This window comes from Ambystoma mexicanum, chromosome 1p (genome assembly GCF_040938575.1).
Source record: "Ambystoma mexicanum isolate Mex_15411 chromosome 1p, UKY_AmexF1_1, whole genome shotgun sequence".
Taxonomy (NCBI): domain Eukaryota; kingdom Metazoa; phylum Chordata; class Amphibia; order Caudata; family Ambystomatidae; genus Ambystoma; species Ambystoma mexicanum.
In genome coordinates this window covers 1,279,026,682-1,279,053,789 of record NC_090921.1, presented here as the reverse complement: position 1 = coordinate 1,279,053,789, position 27,108 = coordinate 1,279,026,682, and the positions used below count along the sequence as shown (strand labels likewise).

General features: G+C 42.4%; 1 protein-coding gene across 4 annotated transcripts in view; it reads right to left on the bottom strand.

Moving 5' to 3' along the window:
* Window positions 1-27,108, bottom strand: part of LOC138452892 (voltage-gated potassium channel KCNC1-like) — a 1,227,882-nt gene that overhangs the window by 343,723 nt on the left and 857,051 nt on the right. For all 4 annotated transcript variants that reach the window (XR_011260324.1, XM_069605242.1, XM_069605241.1 and 1 more), the window contains exon 4: window positions 10,152-10,346. Coding sequence is in view for 3 of the 4 variants with exons in the window: in XM_069605242.1 (XP_069461343.1) it covers window positions 10,152-10,346 (195 nt within the window). In the remaining variant the exon portion in view is untranslated. The remainder of the gene's footprint in view (window positions 1-10,151; window positions 10,347-27,108) is intronic.

The window sequence follows — 27,108 nt, the reverse complement described above, 5'->3', positions numbered from 1 at the left end:
GTATATTGATTTATAATATGTTGCCGTATTAAGCAGGAAAATTAATTAAGCCTGCGATTAGGTTAACAGGTGCTGCAAGAAAGGTGCACATAGCAGCATTTTGTATTTTGATTTATAATGAATTCTCTTAGAGTCGTCCAGCCCATTGAAGAATGCTTGCATAAATTACGGGTTGGTCAATAATAGTATTAAGTTAAAAACGTACTACGGGTATAATATATGATATAATTCTGAATTTTGTCAGCAAACAGTTTATTATGTGGCTGTAGTCAAGTAAAATATAGGTATCAATTAGGGTGTGACGTTTTTCACTTGCGCACACTAGTTAATTCTCAAAAGAGGGGGCAAAAGAGTCACATTCTCAGTATAACTGGTATTCCGGTGTATCAGATATTCAAGGTGATTGAGATTTTGGTATTTTGGTATACATAAACATGGGGGTAGCTTACGGATCCGTCCCTGACTGGCATAATGGGTATAACCTGTTTGGGATGTGGCAGCATCAACCAATTCTGCAAACTCCAAAAACTAGATGGATCAAATTATAAAAAGAGGAAGAAGAGGAAGAGAATCAAAGAGGAAGAGGAGAAGGAATAGGAAATACAAACAGAAGCTTCACGAGATCCAGTCCCAAGGAATCCAAGCCAAAGCCAATTCTAAAAACCTAGTTATTAATTTGTCAGATAAACAACTTTCTCAAATCGAAACTAATGTACTTAAATATGGTCTCTCCTTTGGCCCTAGTATCACCTCTGATATGACAGAGGTACAAATAGACCTTTATAAGTTTACAAGAAAGTTAAAACTTAAGAAATACTTTCACAATAAACCTAGTTTTTTTACCCCTCATATCTCACCACCGGCAGTTAGTACTAGGAGCATTCAAGAAATTGAAAACATTCACTTGCTTGCCAATCTCACAGGAGAACAGAACCAATCAGTATTTGAGATCCAAAGAGAATTAGGGGTCCACCAACGTAATATTGACATCCACGAACTTAAAAACAGATCTAAATTCACTCCACCTACTGTAGAGATAATGCAATAGAAATTTTTTTATAGAGCTATTACTAGAGAGATACACCAATATATGGATGGCCATCAGAGGGGATTTATCAGTAAGAATTACAACTTGTCCAAATCAGAATACCAAGCACTTAGAAATGTAGCTACTGACAGCTCCTTGGTAATAAATGAAGCTGATAAAGGGGGGAAACATTGTGATTTTGAATAAACATGATTATATCACTACGGCTGGAGAACATCTTGCAACACCTGGCTGCTACCAAATTTTGTCTCATAACCCTATGGTTGAGATGGTTGAAGCACTAAAAACTCTGATTCAACAGTGGTACCAGCAAGGCCTTATCACTGATGATGAAAAAAGCTTTTTGATTAACCAGAGAGCACGAATGCAGACTATGTACTTTTTAACGAAGATACATAAACCCTTTATCCATTTACCACAAGTACCTCCGATCATGAGTGGTCAAGGAGGGGCCACAGAAAATGTGGCTGCATACATTGATACCTGCATAAAGGATCTAGTACCAACAATACCAGCGTACCTGAAAGATACGTTACATACTTTACAAATTCTTAACAATACCAAATGGGAATCTCATTTTTTTCTGGTTACCCTGGATGTAACTGATTTATATACTTCCATCGAACATACATTGGCACTAAAGACTATTGATCATTCATTTAGATCACACTCAGCCTCTCACTCGCTACATGTTCAAATGCTAAAGAGTTTTGTAGAATTTACTCTCAAACACAATCATTTTATTTTTAATGAAAAATACTATACTCAAACTAAGGGAATTGCCATGGGCGCCAAATATGCCCCTCCCTTAACCAATCTATTTATGGCATACTTTGAAGATCTATACATTTTCCACAATAACCCTTTCATTCAATATATTCCAGTTTGGAGAAGGTTTATTGATGATGTCTTTGCCATATGGTCAGGCACACTCACCCAATTTAAACAATTTATGACTTTCCTCAACCAGAACAGCTTTGGTATTCAGTTCACTGGGAATATCAATGCCACAGAAATTAAGTTCCTAGATATTAAAATGTACATAGTGAACAGTACAGTCCTGCACCATACGCAAAGAGACTGCTGTGAACTCTATTTTACATGCCAACAGCAGTCACAGAAAGAGTGTGATCAATAACATCCCACGGGGTGAATTCTTGAGGGCCCGCAGAAACTGCAGTGAGGACTTTAACTTTGAAAAAGAATGTGTCAATAAGAACCAGATTTCAAGAAAGTGGCTATAAAAATCCAATCCTGAATAAAGCCATACAAGATGTAAAATCTTTGGAACGCTCATCGATCTTATTACAGAATTCGAATTCCCAAGAAAAAAAGTCCACTGCTGTCCCTCAATATGTAAACTTTATTTCAAAATGTTCGAGTGACTCTAAATTTATCTATCAATTCTGAATAAGCATTGGAATCTGCTACTACTAGACCCAGACTTGGTGCCTTACATTTCAGAAAAACCCAGTATTATATTTTACAAAGCTCCAACTCTTAAAAACCTTTTAAGCCCCTCTTTTTTGGAATCTGGTCCTAACAGACAGGAAAATTGGTTATCTCAAAAAACAAAACCTACTGGCTTTTACAAATGTGGAATCTGTAATTTTTGCAAGTTTGCCATCTCACCAACCAAAATATTTAATCTTAAAGTGAATATCACAGATTTCATTAATTGTTGCTCTAAGTACATTATATATGCCATTATATGTGTATGCAAGAAAGTATATGTTGGCCGTACCATCCGAGAGCTAAGAATAAGGATTAGAGAACACCTTGCAAATCTAAATAGTCAAGATGTAAAATTACTGCTTGCACAACATTGGCAAAAGGAACACCAGATGGCAGATCGATGTGACATCAAATTTGTGGGACTTAAACATATTAAGTCACACATTAGAGGCGGACACAGACAATTGAAACTACGTCAAGAAGAAGCACGAATGATTTGCAAATTACAATGTGTTCATCTTGGACTAAACCAGGAACATGAACTAAATGTATTTTTATAATTTGGTTCCATCTAGTTTTTGGAGTTTGCAGAATTGGTTGATGCTGCCACATCCCAAACAGGTTATACCCATTATGCCCGTCAGGGACGGATCCTTTATCTTAAACTACCCCCATGTGTATGTATACCAAAATACCAAAATCTCAATCACCTTGAATATCTGATACACCAGAATACCAGTTATACTGCGAATGTTACTCTTTTGACCCCTTTTGAGAATTAACTAATGTGCGCAAGCGAAAAATGTCATACCCTAATTGATACCTATATTTTACTTGACTACAGCCACATAATAAACTGTTTGCTGACAAAATTCTGAATTATATCATATATTATACCCGTAGTACATTTTTAACTTAATACTATTATTGACCAACCCGTAATTTATGCAAGTATTCTTCAATGGGCTGGACGATTCTAAGTGAATTCATTATAAATCAAAATACAAAATGCTGCTATGTGCACCTCTCTTGCAGCACCTGTTAACCTAATCGCAGGCTTAATTAATTTTCCTGCTTAATACGGCAACATATTATAAATCAATATACAAAATGGCACTATGTACACCTCTCTTGGAGCACTTGGTAATCTAAATTCAGACTTAATTACCTCACCTGCTTAATACAGCAACCATACACGTTTTTGATTTTTTGAGATATACATATATTTATATAGCATCCTTTGTAATTTTATAGGCATGTTTCACAATAATAGTTAAGATATCAAACCACTGCTAGCATTATGTATTAAAAACCAAACCGTGTCTCATTCTATTACGACACGGCACTCTCGCCATAAAACTCTTCTTACAGAGCCTACCCGAGTTGCTAGGTAACCGGCAAGCAACTGAGTCACGTGACCATAGGTTACATTAGCCCCGATGGCAGTGATCGGCCAATCGAGACACCACCCGCATTCCAAAAACTTTTGCGCACTCGTTCAGCTGAGAAGGCAGCAACTTGTAGCGTTGCACGCATTGAAGCATAGAAATGGGTTAGCCGGCATTTTCTAAGTGTACATACGAGTACTATTTAGTGTTTAAGGAAATCACGTTATTAATGAGCATCCCTAACATACGCTTTTCTTTTTATGCTCGGCTCCTACTCACGATTCTGCCAAAACAGTGCATCTAAATTAAAGCAGACAACAGATCATCAGAACGGAACTTTCACTGAATATCGTTGCCGTTACGAAAAATAAAGTTTCTCGTGGGAAACCCATTTTGAATGGCGGGTAAGCTCACAAACCCTTTTCGAACTTATGTTGGATTCTCATCAATACTGATTCGAATCTGTGATAAAATACTAGACCCTAATATATATTTTATATATTTTTTATTCCAGACTGATTTAAGTTTCACGATATTATATTATCGTCTACTTGCCCAAACCACATCAAACTCTGCAGCTACCTGAGCATTTTCCTAAACCGGCTTGGTGAAAAACCAGGTACCTTTAATTAGTCTAACTTTTTGGGATGTGAAAATGCTCAACCAATGTCTTGATACATAAGAATTTATACAAATATGTGAACACTTTACTCATTAAAATTCTCCTTTTTGTTTTCTCCTCCCCTCCCTTTCCCCGCCCTTTAACCATGTTCTTGTCTTCTCATTTTCTTCATTTTCATCTGACTCTCTGTAATTTTAATTTTAATTGGTGTGAAAACATATGTGATGGAAACAATTTGATTTGTTGCTTGTATTTCCTATTATTGTTCCTATTATTGGTTTTATTACTATTTACAGTTACTAGTTTGATATGTTTACGCCCTGAAGACGGCCCAGAAAGGGTTGAAACATGTGTCGGTGTGGCGTTTTTTATGGAATAATAAAATAACTACTGATGCAAAGCATATAATTGTTCATTTGAAGTACTTTCTAGACCGGAATTTTGTCAACTATACACTCGTACCTAAAAATGTATTAACCAGTAGTACTTTCCAGACTGGTAATTTACCAACCTTACATATGTGCTTAAAACTATTTAAATTGGTATGAAACAAATACCAGCTGGTTGCGCAGATAGTGAGGTATCTTCTATTTATATCACATATTATTAAGCACTGAACATTTGGACAAGTGTTGTAATGATTTTAATTTGATTTTCTATTTCTACGAAAAAATCTTTCACAGGCTCATATTATGGGGTCAGTTTACAGACTCTACTTCCAACCTGAGGCCCAAGCTGGAACTGTATGGGATGAAGGAAGTCACCCAGTGCTGGATGAATTCTGTGCCTTGCACAACTTTCCTGCTAGCCCGACCCAAGAGGGAAGTCACATAATTAGGATTAGGAATAACTCTTCCCTCACTGTGGCCTGTGTAGGCCAGTAAGTGGTCCTTGGGACAACAAGGGAACGTCTCTCCAGTGCTGGTAAGTAATTTATTTGTGAGTACTTGTGGAGTGTTTGTGTGTGAGTGTAAAATTGTGTGTATGCATGTGTGAAGGTAAATGTGTGTGCATGCGTGTATTTGTGTATGTGTGTGTGTCTTAAGATTGGCACCAGACAATTGGAATGGGGCAATGCTTCGAACAATGTGAAAGTGGCATTGGTCAGTTTGAGGCACAGTGTGAAGATGAAATCTGGTAATTCTGAAGCATTTTAAAAGTGTCATAGGGTACGTTTCGGGGCATAGTGAAAGCGGCATCGGATAATCATAAGGTAGCGTGAAAGTAGTATATGATGACTCTGAGAGCAACTCACCATTTAACTTAACCCTAACCATAACACAGTTTACCTGCTAGTCCTCACGGCTTGACTTGTCAAAGCCAGACACAGCACCTCAGTTTAGGAGTTGCTTGGCGGCGGCAGGTAGCTGGATAAGTAACAATGGGCTCAAGTTGAATGGAGACAAGACGGAGCGGTTGGTGGTGGGTCCCCCTTCTGGTCCATGTTCTGGTTCCACTCCTCCTCTTCGCTCTGGTTGCCTACTTGTTGGCAAGTGGAGATTGGCTCTTGCCTCTCATCTGTTTCTCAGGTGAAAAATCTCAGATTCATGTTCTCCGATTTTCTGTCTTCCTCAGCCCAGGCTAGTTCAATTTGCAAAACTGGCTATTACGAACTAACGGTCTGGCGAAAAGTGTTGCCTTTCCTTCCAGCTCATCTTCGCACCCTGGTAGTCTCCTCCCTTATTTTGAGTCACTTAGACTATTATAACTCCCTCTTTCTGGATCAACCACTCTACATTTTACACTGACTACAGTTACTGCATAATCTTGCAGCCCGTCTTGCCACAGTGGCTCCTTACAGTTCACACATTTCTCCTGTACTCTGGTCACTCTAATGGCTGCCGGTTCAAAAACAGATACCTTTCTAATCTCTTTGCATAGTTCACTGGGTGGATTATGGGCTGGGGGAAGAGTACTTGCAGGAGACGTTTCAACTCTATGTGCCAAGTCGCTCCCTCCACATGTATGATGCTTGTCTTCTTGTTGTTCCCTGATGCCGACTTACCGGGATGGGTGATGACTCATTTTCCATTGTAGCGGCCAGGTTATGGAATGCTCACCCCTTTTCTCTTTGAGCTACGGAAGACCATTTCAGATTCTGCCGCCTCCTGAAAACTCATCTCTTTTAGGCAGTCCTTATCTGGTGATGCCTCAGCACAATGATGCCCTCGTCGAACTGGCGCTTTACAAAAGCATATTACATAACATAACACACCATAAGCCTTTCCCCTAACCATAACCAAACACTACCCAAAACCTTACCATAACGGTATATCGCACTGCAAAGTCCAACTATCATTATATCTAACATTCAATGCTTACCCAACCCCTTAACTATAAACATCACTGCCAACCCCAATCCACACCACTGAACCCATAAGACTATCAAAACATTCATAATTAAACCAGTGCCTCGTGGCTCATATTAGACCTTTATGCTACTTTTAACCAGGCATGGACTGGGCTATAAGACCGTAGGGCAATTCCCTAAATACAGGCCCCACATGCTAGTGTGGGACCGTTTTTTAAAGTCAAAGTGGCCCTTTTTTTTGGCTAAAATGGGTCAGTCTGATCAGTAAATTGGTCAAAACTACCAACCACACAGTGAAGTAACTGAACAAATATTATTTAAAATGCATTATTTGCAACACATTTACCAAAGGCTTCTCCTGGGGTAATCTGTCTTACATGAAAAGAACGAATTGCAATTTGCAACAATGGTCCTCTTTTTTATTGGTGCCTGAGCAAATGTTATGCCCCAGTACGACCCTACTTTAACCCTCACTGTTACCCTCACTACTAAGCCCTACCCACAAACTGAAACCCTAATTCTCATTCCTGTTAGGCTGGGATAGTAGTGAAGATTAACCTTCAACATTAACAATCACCACTAAAGCACCCTAAAAACTAACCTTAATTATGATTGTTATCCATCATCTCTAACTACCAACCCTACCATTGTTACTGAAGGCTAACTTCAAAACCTTTCCTTAAGCAGTCACCCCTTACCTTCACTCTCCATGTTCCTGCTAACCTCCACCATGGCTCTCACAGCTAAGCAATACCCGATAACAGTTAACGGCTAACCCCCACAGCCGAACATTATTCCACGGGGCACCAGCGAAACCTAAGCACTGACTTTCAACTCCCTTTCTACCAAGTAACCCTTGACACTCTTTCTCGCAGGTTACCATAAGCCATTTTAGAGAATGATTTCATCATCACTCTTTACTATTGCACTCTGTTTCAATATTGTATACATTTTCCTGCTATCTTACTACCACTCTATGATTTCCCCCTTCTCCAAAAGTTTAAAAGGTCCTGGCATCCATAGAATTCACTCAATATAGACCCTTATTCCTTGATCCCTGATGTAACACGTTCTGGTTTGCCCAGCCTTGGGTTGCAGACTGTGAAGTCTGTAGCCCGGAGCAGATTTTTATTGTTAGAGCCCTGAGGTTCAGGATCTTATCTATGCAGTCCTCAGGCATAGGCCCTCATTATGGGGTTGCCGGTAGGCCCGCCAGTAGTAACAGCGTCCTAACAGCAACCTTGGCTTACCGTTTCTGCTGCCCGACATCCCGGTAATGCTGGAATATTATGGGCGGCGGCGGAACAGCAAGTTTCCATTCCCGCAGAACCCCAGAGGACTCCACAGGAATGGGAACACTGAAGCACCAACACCGTTAGTGAATTATCTGCCGGTAGGGGCCTGAACTACCGGCAGGACAGGCCTGCCAGTAGTTCATAGCCCCTACCGGCAGACTCGGAGTGACCCGGTCCGTAACCGTTGTTACCGGCACTTTTTTCCAGACAGGGTTACTAGTAATGAGGGCCATAGATAGACTTGGCTTTATTGTGTCTGTAGATACAGGCAGTGATGTACAGGCTATACAGTCTCAGAACCCCTTGGGGAACATTTTGATTTCTAATGAATGTATGCACCATTTTAAATATGTCATTGCTGTTGATTATTCAGGAAATATGATTTGTAATTTTGAATGTAGTTACTTACTCGGCACATGAGAAATTCAGCTAGACTCCAGGGGCCAGATGACACAAACCCTGCACAGGTGCAAGTGCAAAATTGCACCATATTAGCTGTAGGGCAAATTTTGTCCTGGTGCAAAAATCCATTGTAAGTGCATGTTTTTTACACTAGGTCAAACTTTGCCCTGGTGCTAATACCGTACAACTTTGCACGCCTTCACTGGGGCAAAATTTGTGTAATCTGGCCAATGATGTTTTTTAAAAAGAGTCCTAACTTTGAAAGGCATTTATCTAAGACTCCAGAATGTAAGGAACCGGGTGTGATGTGAAGTAGACAAAAGGCAATATGATCCGCAAATTGTGTCACACTGGCGAGATGAGAACACTTGTCATGTGGTCTTCGTATGTATCTTCATCATACAGTCCATTCACAAATTACAATTGCAACGTAATTACATGCTATAATTCCACATGAAGCAGTATTCCAGTCTCCAATTCACAGCATCAGCGTCAAACTCTCAGCCTTAACCACTCAACACCTACATTCCATATTACAGACCGATGACTGGGTGAATGAGGCTACTGCACCACCTGGACTCTGCAATCTGCTTCACCAATCCCTTTTGCAGCACCAGAAGTCAGATTTGTGCTAGGACCTTTTCTAGAGACTTCACCCTACCAACTACACCTTTACTATAACTCCAACTACTGTACAAAATGGCAAACTATATTTGACGAGAGCCTTGCTTTTCAATCAGCAATTTTGTCCTTCTTACTCGATTGAGTTATTGAGTGGATTTCTTGTTTTTCTAATCTTTTACAAATCCATTTGCTCCTTGTTTCTACCCTCATCATCATCTCTGAGTAATGTTGCCCCTCTCACTAACTAGCCAACACTCATTAATCCCCAATCTCTCATTTATACCCTCTGTCACTTTTTCTTTTGATGTTGTTTCCACTTTTCTATTTGTCTTTATTTCCTCCTTTATTGATCTTTCTGGTTTTCTGGTCTTTTGGTCTTCCTTTCTTTCCATGTCTCTTTCTGTCCTTATCTCTTGGTTCTACCACCTTCCATTTGCTCTATTCTACCACTTCATCATATGTTCTGCAACTACTCCTGCCAGTAGTTGACCCCTTCCATGGCAAGCCTTGCTTTGCAGTGATAGCATTCTCTTACCCCTGCCTCAGAATTTAGGACAGCAAGGAAAAACCTCAGATTAAGCCATATTTAATCAGAGAAATGCAAATCTGGCATGGCAGTATGCTTTTCCTTGCTGAAATGCTGTGTACATACCCAGTGTTGAACAGTCTGCTAAGTCCAGAAAAGGGCTGAAATGGCAGGGAGATCTATGTTAGCTACGTCTGGATTTGGCTCCATTACTGAACCTTGCTATTAGTTGCTTCAGCTGATGGAACTCAGATAGAACTGTAGCAGTTTAGAGTGATGCTGGAGGTGGTTTAGAGAGGCACTGTGAGGCTACCGACAGGCAGGAGAGGACATAGGGCACGCAATCCACCATCCCCAGTGCTGGTAGAGAAGGAGACAACGGGAGAGCTGGGTAACTGAACACTGGTATTTCCCCTTCAATGGTGAGGGGACCAAGCTGGAACTAGGGCTGGGAAGGTAGGGTGCATTAATGACAGATACCTTTGCGAATGTTGCCATCAGGGGAGTGTGCAAAGTCTCCAGTAGACAGCAGGAAGCAAGCTCGGTCCCGGTTGTACCTCTCTCTTGACCCTGGAGTGACGGGGGACTTCTCCTCCGGCGACAGGGCCTGATCTATAGTAGGGCAGTCCTCATTGGCCAGGGCAGCATTCGCAGCATCACCATTCTGTTTTGAATCTTTAAATACATGGGAAAAAAACAAAAGTAGTTGAGATATCTGGAGTATGAGGACATCCAATGTTATTGTGCATACATTAAATTGCCTACCCAATAAAACTCTTTTGATATGATAAGTGCACTGTTATCAGCCATACAACGTCTCAGGGTGTACACTCTAGGGTTATAGGAGATTAATGATTTAAGGTAACTTAAAATACAACATGATTCAATTTCATAGGTATAAATGAGTGTGTGTGTATGGAAAGGCATGCTTGCGTACAAGTATGTGGCACTTCAAATATGGAAATGTTTCTTTACTTGGAGAATTACGGTAATGAGACACAGTTATTTACTGCTTTGTAAGGGCACAAGTGGCAAGTCATGTAGAATAGAATACCAACAAATTGATAAATATAAGCTCATGGGAAGTATCATATCCCTGGCACTGGTCTTGCACACTCTCTCTCTCGCACGTGTTCTCTCTCTCTCTCTCTCTCTCTCTCTCTCTCTCTCTCTCTCTCTCTCTCTCTGTCTATATATATATATATGTATACATATATATATATATAGCATGATAGTCAATTTGAGGCAAGTCACACATTCCACAGCGCCACGTAGTTCTGAACTTTATTACTGTATTTATTTATTTTATTTTATTTTATTGATTAATTGTAAGGCGCCTATACGACAAAACGCGACAAGACAAAAGGGGGTGGGGCCGGGAGAAAGATACAATAATGGTCCTGTTAGGCATTGTGTGAGGGAGAGGGGGGTGGGGGGAAGTGCTACGGTGGGAATGGAAAAGAGGGGAAGAGGCGAGAAACAAGTGCTAAGGGGAGGCCAGAGGGCAAGTGCCAGGGATTGCAGAGGTGAGGGTCAACATGTTAAGTTTGGGGACGGGGGAGTGGACTGGGGAGGGGCTGGAGCCCTGTAGTACTCAGAGGGAGCCAGGCAGCCAGTCATTGAGGGAGAAAGAATGTGTTAGCAGGGGAGAGGGATAGTGATGGAGGAGGAGAAAAGGAGAGTCTTGAGGAGCTTCCGGAAGAAATCTACCAACCACTCTTTTCTTACAGAAGCGTATGATTTGCAGAGAATTGGAGCTAGCAGACTGAAGGTATTTAGAGCGAGAGAGTTGGATGTAGCAGGGTCCCAGACCCCTGAAAGTTTTGTGGATGAAGCAGGGGGTCTTGAAATTGATCCTAGCAGCAAACGGTAGTCAGTGAAGAGAAATTAGGGCTGGAGAGTTTCAGTCCCTGGGCTTTGAGGCCAAGGATAAATCTTGCAGTCCTATTCTGGATTAGTTGAAGGGGCGAAAGGAGAATTAATGAAGATTGAGGAAGAGGCTGTTGCAGTAGTCAAGCCTAGAGAAGACCAGAGCTCTGTGGACATTGCATTTCTGGGGGAAGGTGAGGAAAGGGAGAATGACTCTGAGGAGGTGCAGCTGATAGTGGGCATTCTTGGCAAGGTCTGTGATGTGGGGAGAGAAGGAGAGAGAGGAGTCAAAGATGCCACCAAGGTTTCTTGTCTCACAAGAGAGTGAGGGGGGGATCCATAGAGGGTGGCTATAGGGAGGGAGGTAATGTGGGAGCTGGGGTCCCAATGAGAAGGATCTCAGTCTTACTGGCATTAAGGCAGAGATAATTGGAAGCAAACCATGACTGAAGAGCAATGAGACAGTCAGGGATGAGAGAGGAGGATGGAAGCTTGAAGGAGAGATGTGTGCCATCTTCATAAGTGAGGAGAGAAGGAAAAGATCAAGTGGGCCAAAGTGGCAAGGTAGATGTTGAAAAGCCATGGCGAGAGGATAGAGCCTTGAGAGATGCCGCAGGTGGAGAGTGTGATAGGGGAGGGAAAAGGGCCCAGTTGAACCTGGCAAGGTCAGTCGGAAAGGAAGGAGGTCAACCAGTCCAGTGCCAGGCCCGTGATGCCAAGGGTGTCAGGGAGCCGATTTGTCAGGGTGGCATGATTGACTGTGTGGAAGGCAGAGAAAAAGATCTAGGAGGATAAGAACGGATGGAGAGTTGGAGTCAAAATTTGAGAGCAAGTCTTCACGGGGGTTCAATAGAGCCGTTTCCATGCCTGTGGCAGCACTGAAGCCAGATTGGTGGTTGTGTTGACAAACGACAGATACAGTGTGTTGGGCTAGTTGGGAGATGACCGGCTTCTCCAGGAGCTTGCCCAGGAAGGGGTAATACAGATAGGGCTGTAGTTGGCAGGGCAGGAGGGGTCAGAAGAGCGCTTTTTTAGGAGGAGATGAACAAGGGAGTGCTTGAGGGGCAGAGGGAAGGAGTCGGTGACAAAGGAGTGGTTACAGATATCATGGAGGGCGCAAGGAAGGCAATGTTGTCCATGATAGTTATGAAGGAGCAGGGGAGCACCTGTTTGGAGGAGACTTTCATAGAGAGGCCTTGGGCCTCATCACGAGTTGGGCGGTAACCTCAGCGCTATTAGTGCTGGCGCTAATAGCCCAACCGCCAAACCCCCGGCGCTATTAGCGCCGGATCACAGGGTTTTGCCGAAGAGTTATTGCCCATTCCCCATTGGGCCCATTCGGGAAATCCTCATTACCCATTGGGCCCAATGAGGAAAATGTGCGCTATTACCACCGGCGGATTTCCCGCCGGCGGTAATCACGCCGAAAATCGGCAATTTTGGGCCTCATCACGAGTTGGGCGTTAATGCAGGCGCTATTAGCGTAGGCGCTAATAGCCCAACCGCCAAACCCCCGGCGCTATTAGCGCTGGATCACGGGTTTGGCGGAAGGGTTATTGCCCATTCCCCATTGGGCCCAATGGGGAAAATTTGCGCTATTATCACCGGCGGATTTCCCACCGGCGGTAATCGCGCCGAAAATCGGCAATTCTGCCACAGATTTCTCCCCAGCTCACAGCTGGGGGGAAATTCACCGAAGCCATGATCTGGCGGACCCTTAAATGCTTAAATGCGGTGGTAATAGCGCTACCTCTGCATTTAAGGGTTACCGTCAGACTCGTGATGAGGCCCCTTGTCTAGAGACCTCATCCGGTGCTATGGGCGAGAAAGAGGAGAGAAGTAGTGAAGGGGCGAGGGGAGCCAAGCGAGGCATGAGAGCTGGGAAGGGAGGCAGGTGGGGGGTAGAGGAGAGTGAGGACAGAATGTCCTGAGTTTTGGAAAGAAGTGGGAGGCCAGAGAGGTACAGAGGGTCAAGGATGGTAGGGGAGATATGGAGACTGCAGAAGGATTGGCAAGTTCCTTGCAGATTTAAAACAGTTCACCAGAGTTGTTAGAGCGAATGAAGAGTCTGTATTGCCTTTGGAGCAGGCGACAGGCTAGTTTGTCACAGGATGTGTCTGATGCCCGCCACTTCCTCTCAGCCCCTCTGCAGTTGCGTTTCAGAGAGAATGGGTCAGAGTCATACCAGGTGTTGCGCTTGGCGGTAGGCTTCATCTGGATCCTCATAACAGGGGCAAGGATATCCAGGGTGTTTGTAATAGAGAGGTGGGGATTAGCAAGGACAGAGTCAGTGTGGGAGTCCATGGCAGGAATGGGCGGTGGAATGAAAGTGGTGGCAAAAGCAGCAATTGGCACTCGTTTCATTCATTTAATCTGTCGAATGGCGGAGAAGGAGATAGGCAGTGCAGGCAGAGGTTTAGCAGGCAGACCTAAGATCCATATGAGAAGAAAGGAGGGAATAATCAGACCAGGAGAGAGGTATAGTTAGAGGGTTGGAGATAGGAATGTCAGAAGACATGAGAGCATCCAAGGTCTGTCCGGCAGAGAGCGTTGGACTGGAGGGATGAATGCTGAGGGAAAAAACATCAGAGAGGTTGCAGAAGAGTCCAGTGCCACCCCGGGAGAATCAGGGTGGGTATTGAAGTCACAGAGGAGTGGAAGTTTGGAGGTAGCAGCAAGAAAGGAAGTGGTGAGGTCAGACCACTCAAAGAGGAAGAGGGAGACCGGGCCAGGGGTCCTGTAGATGGAGTCAACAAGAGGCTTGGAGAGACACCAAGCCTGCAGACGAAGCATTCAAAGGAGGAGTAGGTCTGAGTGGGAATGATAGTAGCAGGGATTGATTCAGGGAAGGCCAAGGCCACTCTGCCGCCAGACCGGTTAGGTCTGGGCTTAGAGAGGATCTTGGGATCTTGTAGTCCTCAGGGAGGAGTGTGTCAAAAGGAGTGGCAGAGCTGGCAGTGAACCATATCTCAGTGAGGGTGATTACATTGAGGTCAAAGTCTTCGAGAAGGAGACAGATATCAGAAGAGTGTTTGATGGCAGAGCGAGAAGGTCTTCAGAGGAGGGGTACAGGGATGCGGTGCACACATCGGAGGTGGAGAACGGGAAAGGGGGGTGACTGCCGGAGGAGTAGCGATTGAAGGAGGAAGTTGATGAGAGACAGAAGGCACCTACCAAGAAGGAGAAGGTTGGGGTGAGGGTCCTGGGTCATGACAGTGCATTTGTGATAGAAATTAATGATGCACCTAGAGAATGAGAAGCCAGCTAAGAGTACTTCCCATCTGGTGCCTCCATTAGTGGAAGACGAAGCGAAAGGCGAGAGGACAGAGACCATGTCATGTCATGATTCTGCCAATACTGACTGGCTAAGGCTGAATGAAATAATGACTACACACGATTTATCATCTCTGACTTCCTCTGCTACACATAACTTGGGCCACTGTTTGGACATTGCACTACATAGAAGGTTGAAAATGTACCATTTAAAAAATATGCCAGTGAGCTGGTCTGATCATATGGTAGTGATGTTTTCTATTATTCCTGACTATATATACGTTCAGAACAATACTCACTCAAACTTGGTGATGTCCCGCAGTAAAAAAGCCCAGGATGCTATTACAGGACCACAATTAGTAGCAGGTTTTCTACCTTTCACAACTGGAAAGGACTGTGAAAAATCAGATTAATACTGCATCACTGAAGACTTGTTGTAACGCTAGGGCGCCTTTGAGTCTAAAAAAACATAATAAAAATAAACTGAATGCCTGGTTTCCGGAAACCTTGAAAGAATTAAAGCAGAATTACAGAAGGAAATAAAGAATTTGGCGAAAAATCAATGATCCATCATCTCCCCATGATGCCAGAGAGGAACTGGCGAGATATAAACAAGGAATTGCACAGGCAAAGTCGCAGTTTTTTCAAAATTACCTCTTCAAAATATTGCTCCAAGGAACTATTTGCCACAATCAAGAACCTGTCCTTTACATTATGTGCCTCATCTAAACTAACTCTATCTTGCATTTTAGCTAATGAGTTCAATGTGTTTTTTAATGACAGGGTTGATAATATTTCACAGGAACATTGATTCTCAAACTTTGAACACAATAATGCCCTGTTTGAGTATGGACTGCTTGCTTTTCCTTCTCAATGGTGAATTCAGAGGATATTGAAGCCCTGATTCTTAAATTGAATCCTACCAACAATGAGTGTGACCCCATCCCAGTTTACCTGGCAGTCCAACATGTGTCTTCTCTTAATTTTTTTCTGATGGATTTTGTAAACGCCTCCTTAACCCAGGGGTTGGTGCCAGAGGACCTAAAGAAATCGGTCCTTAAACCCTTGCTAAAAAAAACAGCCATAGACCACCACATTTTGGGAAACTGTTGGCCTATTGCGGGCCTGCCATGGACAGCAAACACTTTGGAAAAAATAGTCACCACACAGCTGCTGACCCATCTAGAGGAAAATGCCATTTTAGACATCATTCAGTCTGGTTTCAGACCCGGTCACGGGACTCAGACCGCTTTGGTGGCTGTGTGGGATGACATTTTAAGGGCCGCTGATAAAGGTGATCTGAGTATGTTGATCATGCTTGATCTGTCAGCGGCCTTTAATATGGTAGACCTTGGTCTACTGTTGAAGAGACTTTTGATGGTCACCCGGGTTTTGGAAGACACTTTGAAATGTTTCTCCTCTTTTCTGGAACACAGGACCCAAGTAGTAAAACCTGATGACTTTAACTCTGATGACTTGCCAGTCCCTTGCAGAGTTCCACAGGTGTCATCACTGTTCCCTATACTGTTTAATGTCTATCGTCGGTCGTTGATGGACATTTTTTCCAGGTTCAATCTGGAGTAGCATTCCTATGCGGATGATATGCAAATTTACGTCAGATTGAAATCTGCCAGAAACAATAGACCTTGTCCTAGCTTGTGCCATAAAAAACTGGACGGCTGAAAGCAAGCTTAAGCTTAAGTCTAATAAAACTGAGGTGATAGTGTTTGGCCCAAAAAATCTTTGCAAAGACTATCATGCTAAGTATTCCTGTCCAGCTATTTTTGACACAGACACCACCTTCTCCAGTAAAGTATAAAATCGTGGGTGCCTTTAGCAAGCATCACTGGACTATAATGCTCAGGTCTCAGAGACAGTTAACTTAGGTTATTGAACCCCATTTTACCATTCATCCCAGAACTGGATTGAGCAGTGGTTGTGGGAACTATGGTAAATTCAAGGCTTGATTACTGTGGGACTCTTCTTCTGGGTGCCCCAGAAAGTCAACTAGGTCACCTACAGGTAGCCCAGAACGCTGCCGTTAGATTAATGAATGATCTTCCGAAAATGGCTTCTATCGCAGCACAGAGGAGGAGATTGCACTGGCTGCTGGTCAAAAAAAGGATTGAATTTAGAACACTTTGCTTGATCTATAAATGTATCCAGGGAACAGCACCTGAATATTTGAAATCCAAGATTCCGCTCAATCAGCCTTCTCGAGCATTGCATTAATCCAGCCAAAATCTCTTAGTTGTTGCCCTTTCTCACTATGCCACCCGGGGGGATCGCTCTTGTTCCATCAAAGATCCATTGCCTCTGTAACTCACTCCCAGCCGAGCATCAGAATATTCCTTCCATTGCGCTCTTTCTCTCTAAGCTGAAAACTTTCCTGTTCAAATGAACTGGGAACCCAGTGATTAAAACCATTGAGCAAGCATAATAACATCTGGGCCTAGATGCAGGATTCCTGCTTGGTTCCAGAAGGATTTGCACATTGCAAATGTTAAATCAATCAAATCAATCAATCATATGTGGAGACCATAGGACCGGAGAGGGAGCGATAAAGAGTCTGCCTGGAAGAAGCATTGACATAGGAGTCACTGATGGACAGGCCTGGATCAGAGACCAGGAGATCCTTTTTGAACTTCTTTCTTCCAGGCTTCGAGAGGGAGGTAGGATAGGTGATAAAGTAGCAGTTGGAGTAAATGGTGAGATGAAGGGCACATGGATGGAAGGTAGAGAGATGGAAAGGCAGTGGGGCGGAGCCAGAGAACTGCACAAAACACGACGAACTCACGAGGCGGCATCACAGCAGACGGATGCAGATAAGTCAGGTGCAGAGAGTGACCTATACGGACTCTTCAGGGTCACCTCTGGCCAGTCAGGCCCTCCTTCCAACAGAACAGATATGCAGATGTAGCAATGGGCGCAGGCCTTAGGTTTTTAAGTCAATGATGCATGTCATTTGCTATGGAGGGCAGTGGAGAATTTTTGCATCAAAGAAAAGGTTATTTCTGGACAGGGGACAGTATATTCTCCGAACACACACACACACACACACACACACACACACACGCACGCACGCACGCACGCACGCACACACGCACACACGCACACACACACACACACAAAAAAAAACTTTGTTAAGGGGACGTTATGGTTAAGTTGCCCTACTAAAAACCTGTGCAATTCACTAAAAAAACGTTACAAACGTGACATTATGGTTCAAAGTAAAACCCGAAAAACCCCTGAAATTCGCCAGTTATGGTAGGCTAAGCCACCATACCTGCGCGCACCACTGTGCACTGCTAACACTAACAGCCAGGACATGAAAGATGGCATGACGCATGAAATCACTGATGATATCACATGTGTAGCCCCTTTGTTTTTGTTCACTCCCATATATATATAATTCAGTAAAAAAACTTTGTTAAAGGGACATTATGGTTCAAAGTAAAACCGAAAAACCCTTGACATTCGCTAGTTATGGTAAGCTAAGCAACCATAACTCGCACCACCTACGTGCATTGCTGAGGCTAACACCCAGGACATGAAAGATGACATCACAACTGTCATTGATGACATCACATGTGCATGTACTTTTCATGAAAAGTCTGCACAAGGGAGTCTTATTATAATATTGATTAAAAAAAACTGTGAAGGCTCATTGGAATAGATGACATGAGCTAGTGGTGCACTACGCAATGCATTGACATAAATAGCATTCTATTATGAAGTTCTTTACAGTATAATAATGTACTCATGTATAAACATATGTATTGTGTGCAGCATACAGGATGGAGGTGCAATATTCATAATCTTCCCATGTTAAAAAGTGAAATGGTAAATGCTTTCTTATTAGAGTTGTGTGTACTGTGCAACATGTTATAAGTAGGTAATGAAACCCACTTCCTATATAATTTCAGTATTACATACAAAACACACAAACATAACATCACATACAACCATGAGTATATACAGGGAAAGTGAAGTATGCAAAAAAGCAGCAGTAGAACCAGAAATTGCTCATAACCTACCTGATTATCTTTATGCACAGAAATGATTGTTCTGCTTCAAAACTAATAACTATCACTTGCGGTGACTGCACCCTAAAGAGAGTAATACTCGCTAAGATATATCACTAAAGGAAAAAAGAGAGAGCCAGACATGTGATGTCATCAGTGATGTCATCAATGACAGTTGTGATGTCATCTTTCATGTCCTGGGTGTTAGTCTTAGCAATGCACGTAGGTGGTGCGAGTTATGGTTGCTTAGTTTACCATGACTAGCGAATGTCAAGGCTTTTTCAGTTTTACTTTGAACCATAACGTCCCTTTAACAAAGTTTTTTCACTGAATTATATATATATATGGCAGTGAACAAAAACAAAGGGGCTACACACGTGATATCATAAGTGGTGTCATCAATGACATTTATGATGCCATCTTTCATGTCCTGGGTGTTAGTTTTAGCAGTGCACAGTGGTGAGGCAGGGATGGTGGGTTAGCCTACCATAACTGGCGAATATCAGGGGTTTTTCGGTTTTACTTTGAACCATGATGTCACGTTTGTAAAGTTTGTGTTAGTGAATTGCACAGGTTTTTAGTAGGGCAACTTAACCATAACGTCCCCTTAACAACGTTTTTTCAGTGACTTTTATGGGTTTTTAGTAGGGCAGCTTAACCATAACGTCCCTTTAACAAAGTATTTTAATTTCCTTACCTTATATACATGTAACATAGAACATACTAAACCCCCTCGCTAATGATATTTGAAAGGCACGGATTTAGCGCCTGTCTGCGGACAAGCGGACGCTGTCAACGGTACCCAAACAGTCAGGGGGTATTTGAAATTGTGCTATTGTGTTACATGAAAAATGCACAACTTTGAAAAAGGACACATAAAGACATTATAAGTACTAATAAGTAAATAGGTAAACCTAAAAGTCTGAAACAATAACCATGCATTTAATGACCATGTAGAATGAAATGGATTATACCATAACATAAAAAGGTATGCCTCCAACGTAATTACCTCACAGAAACTGTGCAGCCAGGAGCTACAGTAGACCCACGCAGTACAAAGAAGACAAATTACAACAAAATAGTAAGTGAACTTCATTTTTCTTATATGTGTGTGTACTTTTTTTGTTTGAGGGGCAGAAAAAATAATTTCTGTTCTTTTGACACAGAAATGTGCAGTACTTTGGAGTGGCTGGAGGAGAATTTTCCACATGGGGAAATGACCGAAGATAGCAATAATAATGGTGCACACTACTCTGCATAAGCAAAATAATGGTCAGTATTTTATGGGCATTTAACATATATATATTTATTTTTAACAGACCAGGAAAAAAAAGAAGAAAGGCCAACAAACGACAAGAGGAAGACAGGCTGAAAAGTATAGAACTGAAAATGGACACACTGAATGACAATTTTAACAGTTTAAGGCAATTTGTGGAGGAATTTGTGAGAGGGAAAATACGTTATCACTGTCCCACCTGTACCTGACCCTGTCTCCATTTCCGAATGTACCATCCCCAAACCTTCAAGAAGAAAATAAACGTTTTGATGAAACATCCATCCCTTCATCCTCTCACAAATCATCCCCTCACAACCAGCCCTTGGTGAACCCTAATTCCCCTACATTCGTTTCAGTATCTGCTTCCACCTGTATTTCTGTTGATTGATGTGTGTGTGTGTGTATTGAAAGTTTTTTATATTAGTTGTAGTTGAAGGATTTGAGGAAAAAAACATTTTTTAAAAAGAGTTAAAATGTCCGCAGACAGTGCGCCTGTTCGAGCTAGCCGTAAGCAATAGAATATGGATGTTCTAACGGCAATACACCTACTCGTACTAATAGCAACCAAGACAGAACTGATCTTAGAACGCACTATCTGCTCAAGTTGTGCATAAATGAACAGAATGGGGCGTCCTAAGGACATTATATCTCTCCGTACCACCCACAAACGAGATAAAACATGTTCTTAGAACACACCAGGTGTCCGGGATGTCTGTAAATGAGCAAAATGGGAGTGTCCTAAGGACACTATAACTGCCCGTACCGTCCGCAGATGGAACGTCCGTAGAACAGGTGCGGTGGCCGGCATGTCCGTAGTCAAACAAAATGAGGGTATCCTAAGGACACTGTACCTGGCCGTACAGTCAGCAGATCATGTACGCACATGCGCATTACACCCATAAGTACTGCGAACATCGCGCCTGTCCCTAACTGTCCGCTCACTTGTGTCGCACTTTTAATTAGTTTCAGGGCCCGAACACTGTCCGTAGGACACTTGTGCGCATGCGCACATTTGTTAGTCTGCGTTTGCTGTCCAGCGGGCACCCATTTCACTCGCGGATGTGTTCAGGACGTCATCATGTGACCGCACCCACTCTGAGCGTGTGGACTAATTTCCGCAGTTTGTCTGCTTCCGCAACATTACAAAAGAACTTATATAAACATGGGAAATTATTTTACAGTATAAAATCACCATTTCACATGTCCCACACAATAGCTCTACCTGTGAACGTATTGTTTAGAAGTTTTGCAATGCTTTGGAGTGATCAATATGGTCACGAGCCGCACCCCTCCACCCCTATAAATAGCCACACTCCGAGCTCATCTTCATTGTGCTTCTGGCTATAGCAGATTGAGTTGTGCTGCCTTTACTGCTGTAGCGACCATTAGGCAACTAATCCTTATGGCATCCATGGCTACTGTTGCTTCTTTAGCCTCAGCACCACCCCCACACCCTCCAACGCCACCACCTCCCCAAGGACCTGCAGAGGGATATACGGGTGAGGATGTAGAGATCGAGGAGGAAGAGGAAGAAGAGAATGAGGTGGAGGAACTCCGCACTACAAGCACTCGCCGGGAGTCGTGGGTGTGGCGGTTGATTTCCGTTGTTGAGAACGTACCAAAAGTACGTGCAAACCTGGTCAGGTGTCACCAGTTGGTGCTGAGTCGCGGGAGACCGGGTGCATACAGCTTTGGTACAACAACCATGAAGCGACACCTAACTTCGTTTCACAGTGCGGACATTTGCAAGGTGGTGACATGTGAAGAACGTAGTAGATTGAGTTCCTCCACAGCATCCTCCGTGTCCGATCCTCTCACCACAAGAGACACTCCTGTGGGGGAGGCATCTCTCCAGCTGCCTCACAAGCCATTTGCGATGCTGTTGACCCTTACCTTTCGAGGGTCACAATATTGTCTGTGTACTGCGACGCAGTACTCTGCAGGGGGGAGAGTCTTCGAAGTGCTTTTGAGGCTACTGTCACGGAGCACCAGAAGAACTGCCCCTTACCTAAATAAAGGCCACCCTACATCTTTCTCTCTCCACCTGCCCTTTCTTATCCCCGTGGTTGGTGTCCCTTCCTTACCCTCCTTTGCCCTCCTCTCCTAGTGTGTCGTGTGCTCACAAGCAGTAAACTGGAAAAGAACAAAAATTACAAAAAAGGCTCTTTTCAGAGCAGCCTTTCTCAGTTTAACAATAGAACTATCAAGTGACCGTTGTAGGCCCCCGTGCATTTTTCAAAAAGTCCGTGGACAGTCATATGACTCACAAAAATGGAGGGTGCAAGCTTAGCAAAACCAATGGACCTTTCGCTGGGAGTAAGTGGTGCCTCTGAAAAGAGCGTTTCGGTGGTGTTTTGTGTGTTTCAAAAACTGTAGATTGGGAAAAACAGAATGCCAAATAGGTGACTATGAACCCAAAAAAGGTTGCAATGCATTTTGTACATTGCGAAGAAAAATCTGATTGCCAGCATATGTGAGATGGACTCCATCTCTGCGAAAAATGAAAGTGCTGCGAAAAAAAATGTTTTCATTGTGGAATGAGGACATGCCAACATCTCTTAGAAAGGCACAAACAGCCTTATTGACATTGTGCCTCGCTTTCTCCATTTGTGGACCAAATGCAGAAGAACAACCATATTTGTCTTTGTGCAATACGGGAAAAAAGTATTTGGCAATTTGGAAACATGTCCATGACCTTTGCAAGTCCTTCCTTCATAGCAAATTGCAAAGAAATTCCAGAGACATGGCCTAAACTGTTTCCTCCGCAATGAATGGTTAGAATATCAGGATGACGCTCTGTCTGTAAAGTAGCACAGAGAGGTACCAAGTCCAGCCACCTCATTCCATGCACGCCATGCCAGTGCTCTTCCACATGAGGAAATCCAAGATCTGCACAGAGACCGCAACTTTCTGCATGCACCTTCAACCAATGTATTCATGAGTCTCCCAAAATCCAGAAAATCTGTTTTCGAGCACACAGAGCCATGGCTGTCTGGTCTCCTGTCAGGGAAAAGACCTTCTCACTAAATTTCTCCGTTCAGAACACACCCACTGAACTTTACTGACCAATCCCTACCTTTCCACATTGTCATTTGCATGCGTCTCCACCCCAGAATCCCCGTTGGTAATATGCGCTGCCTGCAAACCACCGCCATGTCCGCGGACACGTACAGGATCAGAGCGTGACGACTGTACATTTAAATATTATTCCCCTTTAAGGTGGGCTCTGAAAAGAGCCTTTTTTTTGGGCAGATGCCTTACAGACACCTGTTATTTGGTTTTTTTTAAATATTTTTTCTTCTTACGTTACTCCTACAACCATTACAGGACCTTCTCCAAAGCAAGCCTTACATTCCAAAAGAACATGGCATTTCCCAAAGAAGATAACGATACACCATCTGCTTCAAAATAAGCTGCATTACTTGGAACAATGTTCTTGTGGCTGCAGAAAAACATACCAGCTCGTAACATGAAAGCATGCATGCCGCGATTGATGTGACACCTCCCAATACTTTGATCAGGACAGAAAACAGAACTGTTGTCCCATTTTCCTCTAGCGAGTAACATAGAAGAAAATACTTTCGCTGTTGGAAAGATGTTCATGATTGCTTGAACCAAATGTTCCAAATGTTCCAACAAACTCACGTAGCCCAAATGGCAAGCACCGTAGTGAAAAAGTGCCACATGAGGAGTGGTCATCGTGCACATGTCTCTGCAAACTTGGAGAATTGCCTCAACATTGCGATCATTCTCAGCGCTCCAGACCACCTCTACTCCTCTCACATCGAAATTTACTTTCAGCATAGTGCTGTAAACCATGGACAAAAATATCTCCAAGCACCAAAACCCTGACCCTCTCCACCTCTGCCATCTTCAGTGTATGCACCGTCTTTCGACACAAAAGAGCAATGTGAACATCTGATTGGCTGCTGCCTACAGTCCCCTTTCCATGCTGGATTTGCTGTAGAACGCCGTATGTGACACGCCCTACCCGCGCACAAGCGTTGTCTACGTGCAGCACGGAACTCTTAGCCAGTCCTTCTACCCTTTCCACATCACTCGTGAATCCATTCCCTCATTGGACACAGCTAAGCAGTCACACAACCATCCACCAATCACATTCAACATCTCTATATCTAACTCCGTCATCAAAATTTCGCACTTCAAATGTACTATTCATCACTCTGAATGCAAATTGCATTTCATTGCAAATCACCTACTTCAAAAGCTACTGTGCAAGTGTTGCAGATTTCTATGTACAGCTCCATGCATGCGCACATGCAAGAGTATAAAGTACAGGTATGCATATTTTAATCAGAGAACATGTGCAACCCTTATGATTTCATTTAAACAAATTAATGCCACTAAATCTGCATAGCCAATACATACCAACGCTCCCCCTTTAAGTGCAAGATGTCCGATTTTTCATTGACAAACCGCACTACTTCTTACTGTCTGCCGCATAACCTATACGTACGTTACAACCCTCCCTATTTAGCTCGACACTCGATTTTCCATTAGAAAATGTCACCTTTTTTTTACTGTGTACAGCCTACATTAATGCTACTTCCAATGCGATCGTATGAGAAAAATAAACGCTCCCGATTGCTGTGTTGACATCTCCCTCTGAGGGTCTCCCGATTTTTCAGATTAGTACTTATAATATGAAAGTAGTGACATTTTTCCCATCTACTATAATGACCTATCACTTACAAACCTCTCTGCTATAGATAACACAGCTTAAAAAAACAAGGCATTTTCATAACCTAAAAATTGTACTCATTTCTGAATCACGTGCAACTAACATACTGCAAATAACATACAAAGGCAGCATGTAGTGAAGTGAAATAAACACATGCACTGTGTTGAAATATCAAAGGAGAATACTGCGACGAAAGATGCAAAATTAACGTGTACAGTAACATCACTGCTTGAAACATACAAAGTTACTAACTTCTTCTTTTTACAATCGCAGTGAAGACTACTCTCCTGAAAAGCAACAGCATCTACACTGCAAACGACATATCTGAAGAAACCTGGTCATTCCGCAAAAGAAAAGTATGTACAGTACTACCTTTATACTCTAACTAGAGACTGTGTGGGTTATTTATTTAATTTGCGCACCAAAGCAAACATTGATTTCTGAACCATTCTACCCACAAATCCCCATTTATTAAACAAAAAATAACAGGCAGAATGGCTCACAAATCCCTGTGTTTTTGGAACGCAAATAACATACAGAAGCCTTAGAATTTTAGAACTAGAAAACAAATAGCTGTTTCATTTTTATACCATTACGTTTACTATTAATGCTTCTCCTCACCGCTAGGCCACTTTGTACTCTCATCTGAAGCACACTGTAGTAGTATAGAAAAAGAAAAATAGCCTCCCAAATCATTGTAAGAGGCCAATGCACATTCACACACCACCACAAAGAGCTTCCCCGTCAAACTCATGCACGCATGCACACAGCACACATATATTGTACAATACACCAAACCATGCCTTCTTTTTTTCAACAGACCCCAGAGAATGCCTACCAAAAAGCAAGTCTGTAGAAAGCAACGCAGAAATACAGCAAATAAAAATAAAGGTGTCCAACCTAAGCATCCATCTGTAGCAGAGTTTGTAGAGAACGTTGGAACAAAACAGCTAATACAGTCGTTTAGCGAAAGAAAGGAAGCCTCTACTACAGAAACTTTACCTCCTCCATCAAAATGTGGCACGAAACACAAAACTCTTCACAAAAATATCGGCTACCAGTATTGCTAGCAATGCTCCTATTAATCCTGATATAGTAACAAGAACCCATAGTAAAGAAAATATTTAGCAAAAATGTTTCACCACAGAGTCCTTCAGAATCTAATAAAAAGAGGACCGAAATCATCCTCAACCATTAAAACCTACCGTAGAAAATTAATCCTACAAGCTCTCGTGGACAGTGCAATCCTTCTCAAAAGGAAGTTGTTTATATTAGTGTTAAATAGGATGAAACCACTAACAAAACTAAGTACCAAGCTACAAAAGAAACTTATCAAAAAACGGAATGCGAACAAAAATAACTTCTTACATATTTGTGGAGGTGAATGGAGTCACACAACAACCACAGAACCATATTTTAATGAAGAAACATACAAAAAAAATCAAACAAACACAATTGCCATCCATAGCAGTGGACGAGGGTATGAAAAAATCAATAATACCATCATCGAACAAGAAACCTGCTTAGAAAAGTATCCCCTGAAAACACAAATTACCTCTTGATTCGACTGAACCAAACCGTCCAGTATATAAATGGCCGTGCATGTCAATGTGTGCCATTCCTAACAAATCTTTCAAATCTTTACGTCAGTTCCTCCTCAATGAGTATGTGAAAGGAAAAGACACAATTAAAATTAAAGTGCTGCAAAATATGGATATCTTTCCAGTGCGCAAATACACAGGACTACAAGGACATTCATTAGCCTGCATTTCAGGACCTATTTGCAAAAGAACCTTCCATGATATGAAAAGGATATCAATACATCATTTAAATGTAAGAAATCTGGTGTATAAAATATACTATGCTAAAAGTCCAGCTTCAGAATTAGCCAATTTAAATAACACTCTTCTACATGGTACACCCAAATACCTACAAAAAGAAATTGACCGTATCCAGAGAAAATATTTTGGAAGTGAAAGCCACTTACAAAATGCAATAGTTTTAGAACAGACTAGCAACAATTCTGAACATAGCAACCTTCTATTACACACATACAAAAAAGAAATACAAACATTTAAAAGTGCATCGGCTGAAGTACCAAACCATGTGTGTGTGTGTGTTGCCGTAGAACGTTTTACAAAAGGAACACAAAAAATATAGACATAGCATACAAAATAGAAGACAATGAAGATTCCAAATGGTTTGAATTAGCTCTCTATCTTTTAGCAGAAAACAAATATCAAATAAGTGAACTCCTAATATGTTGCAGTTACTGCACGACAAAACTGGACA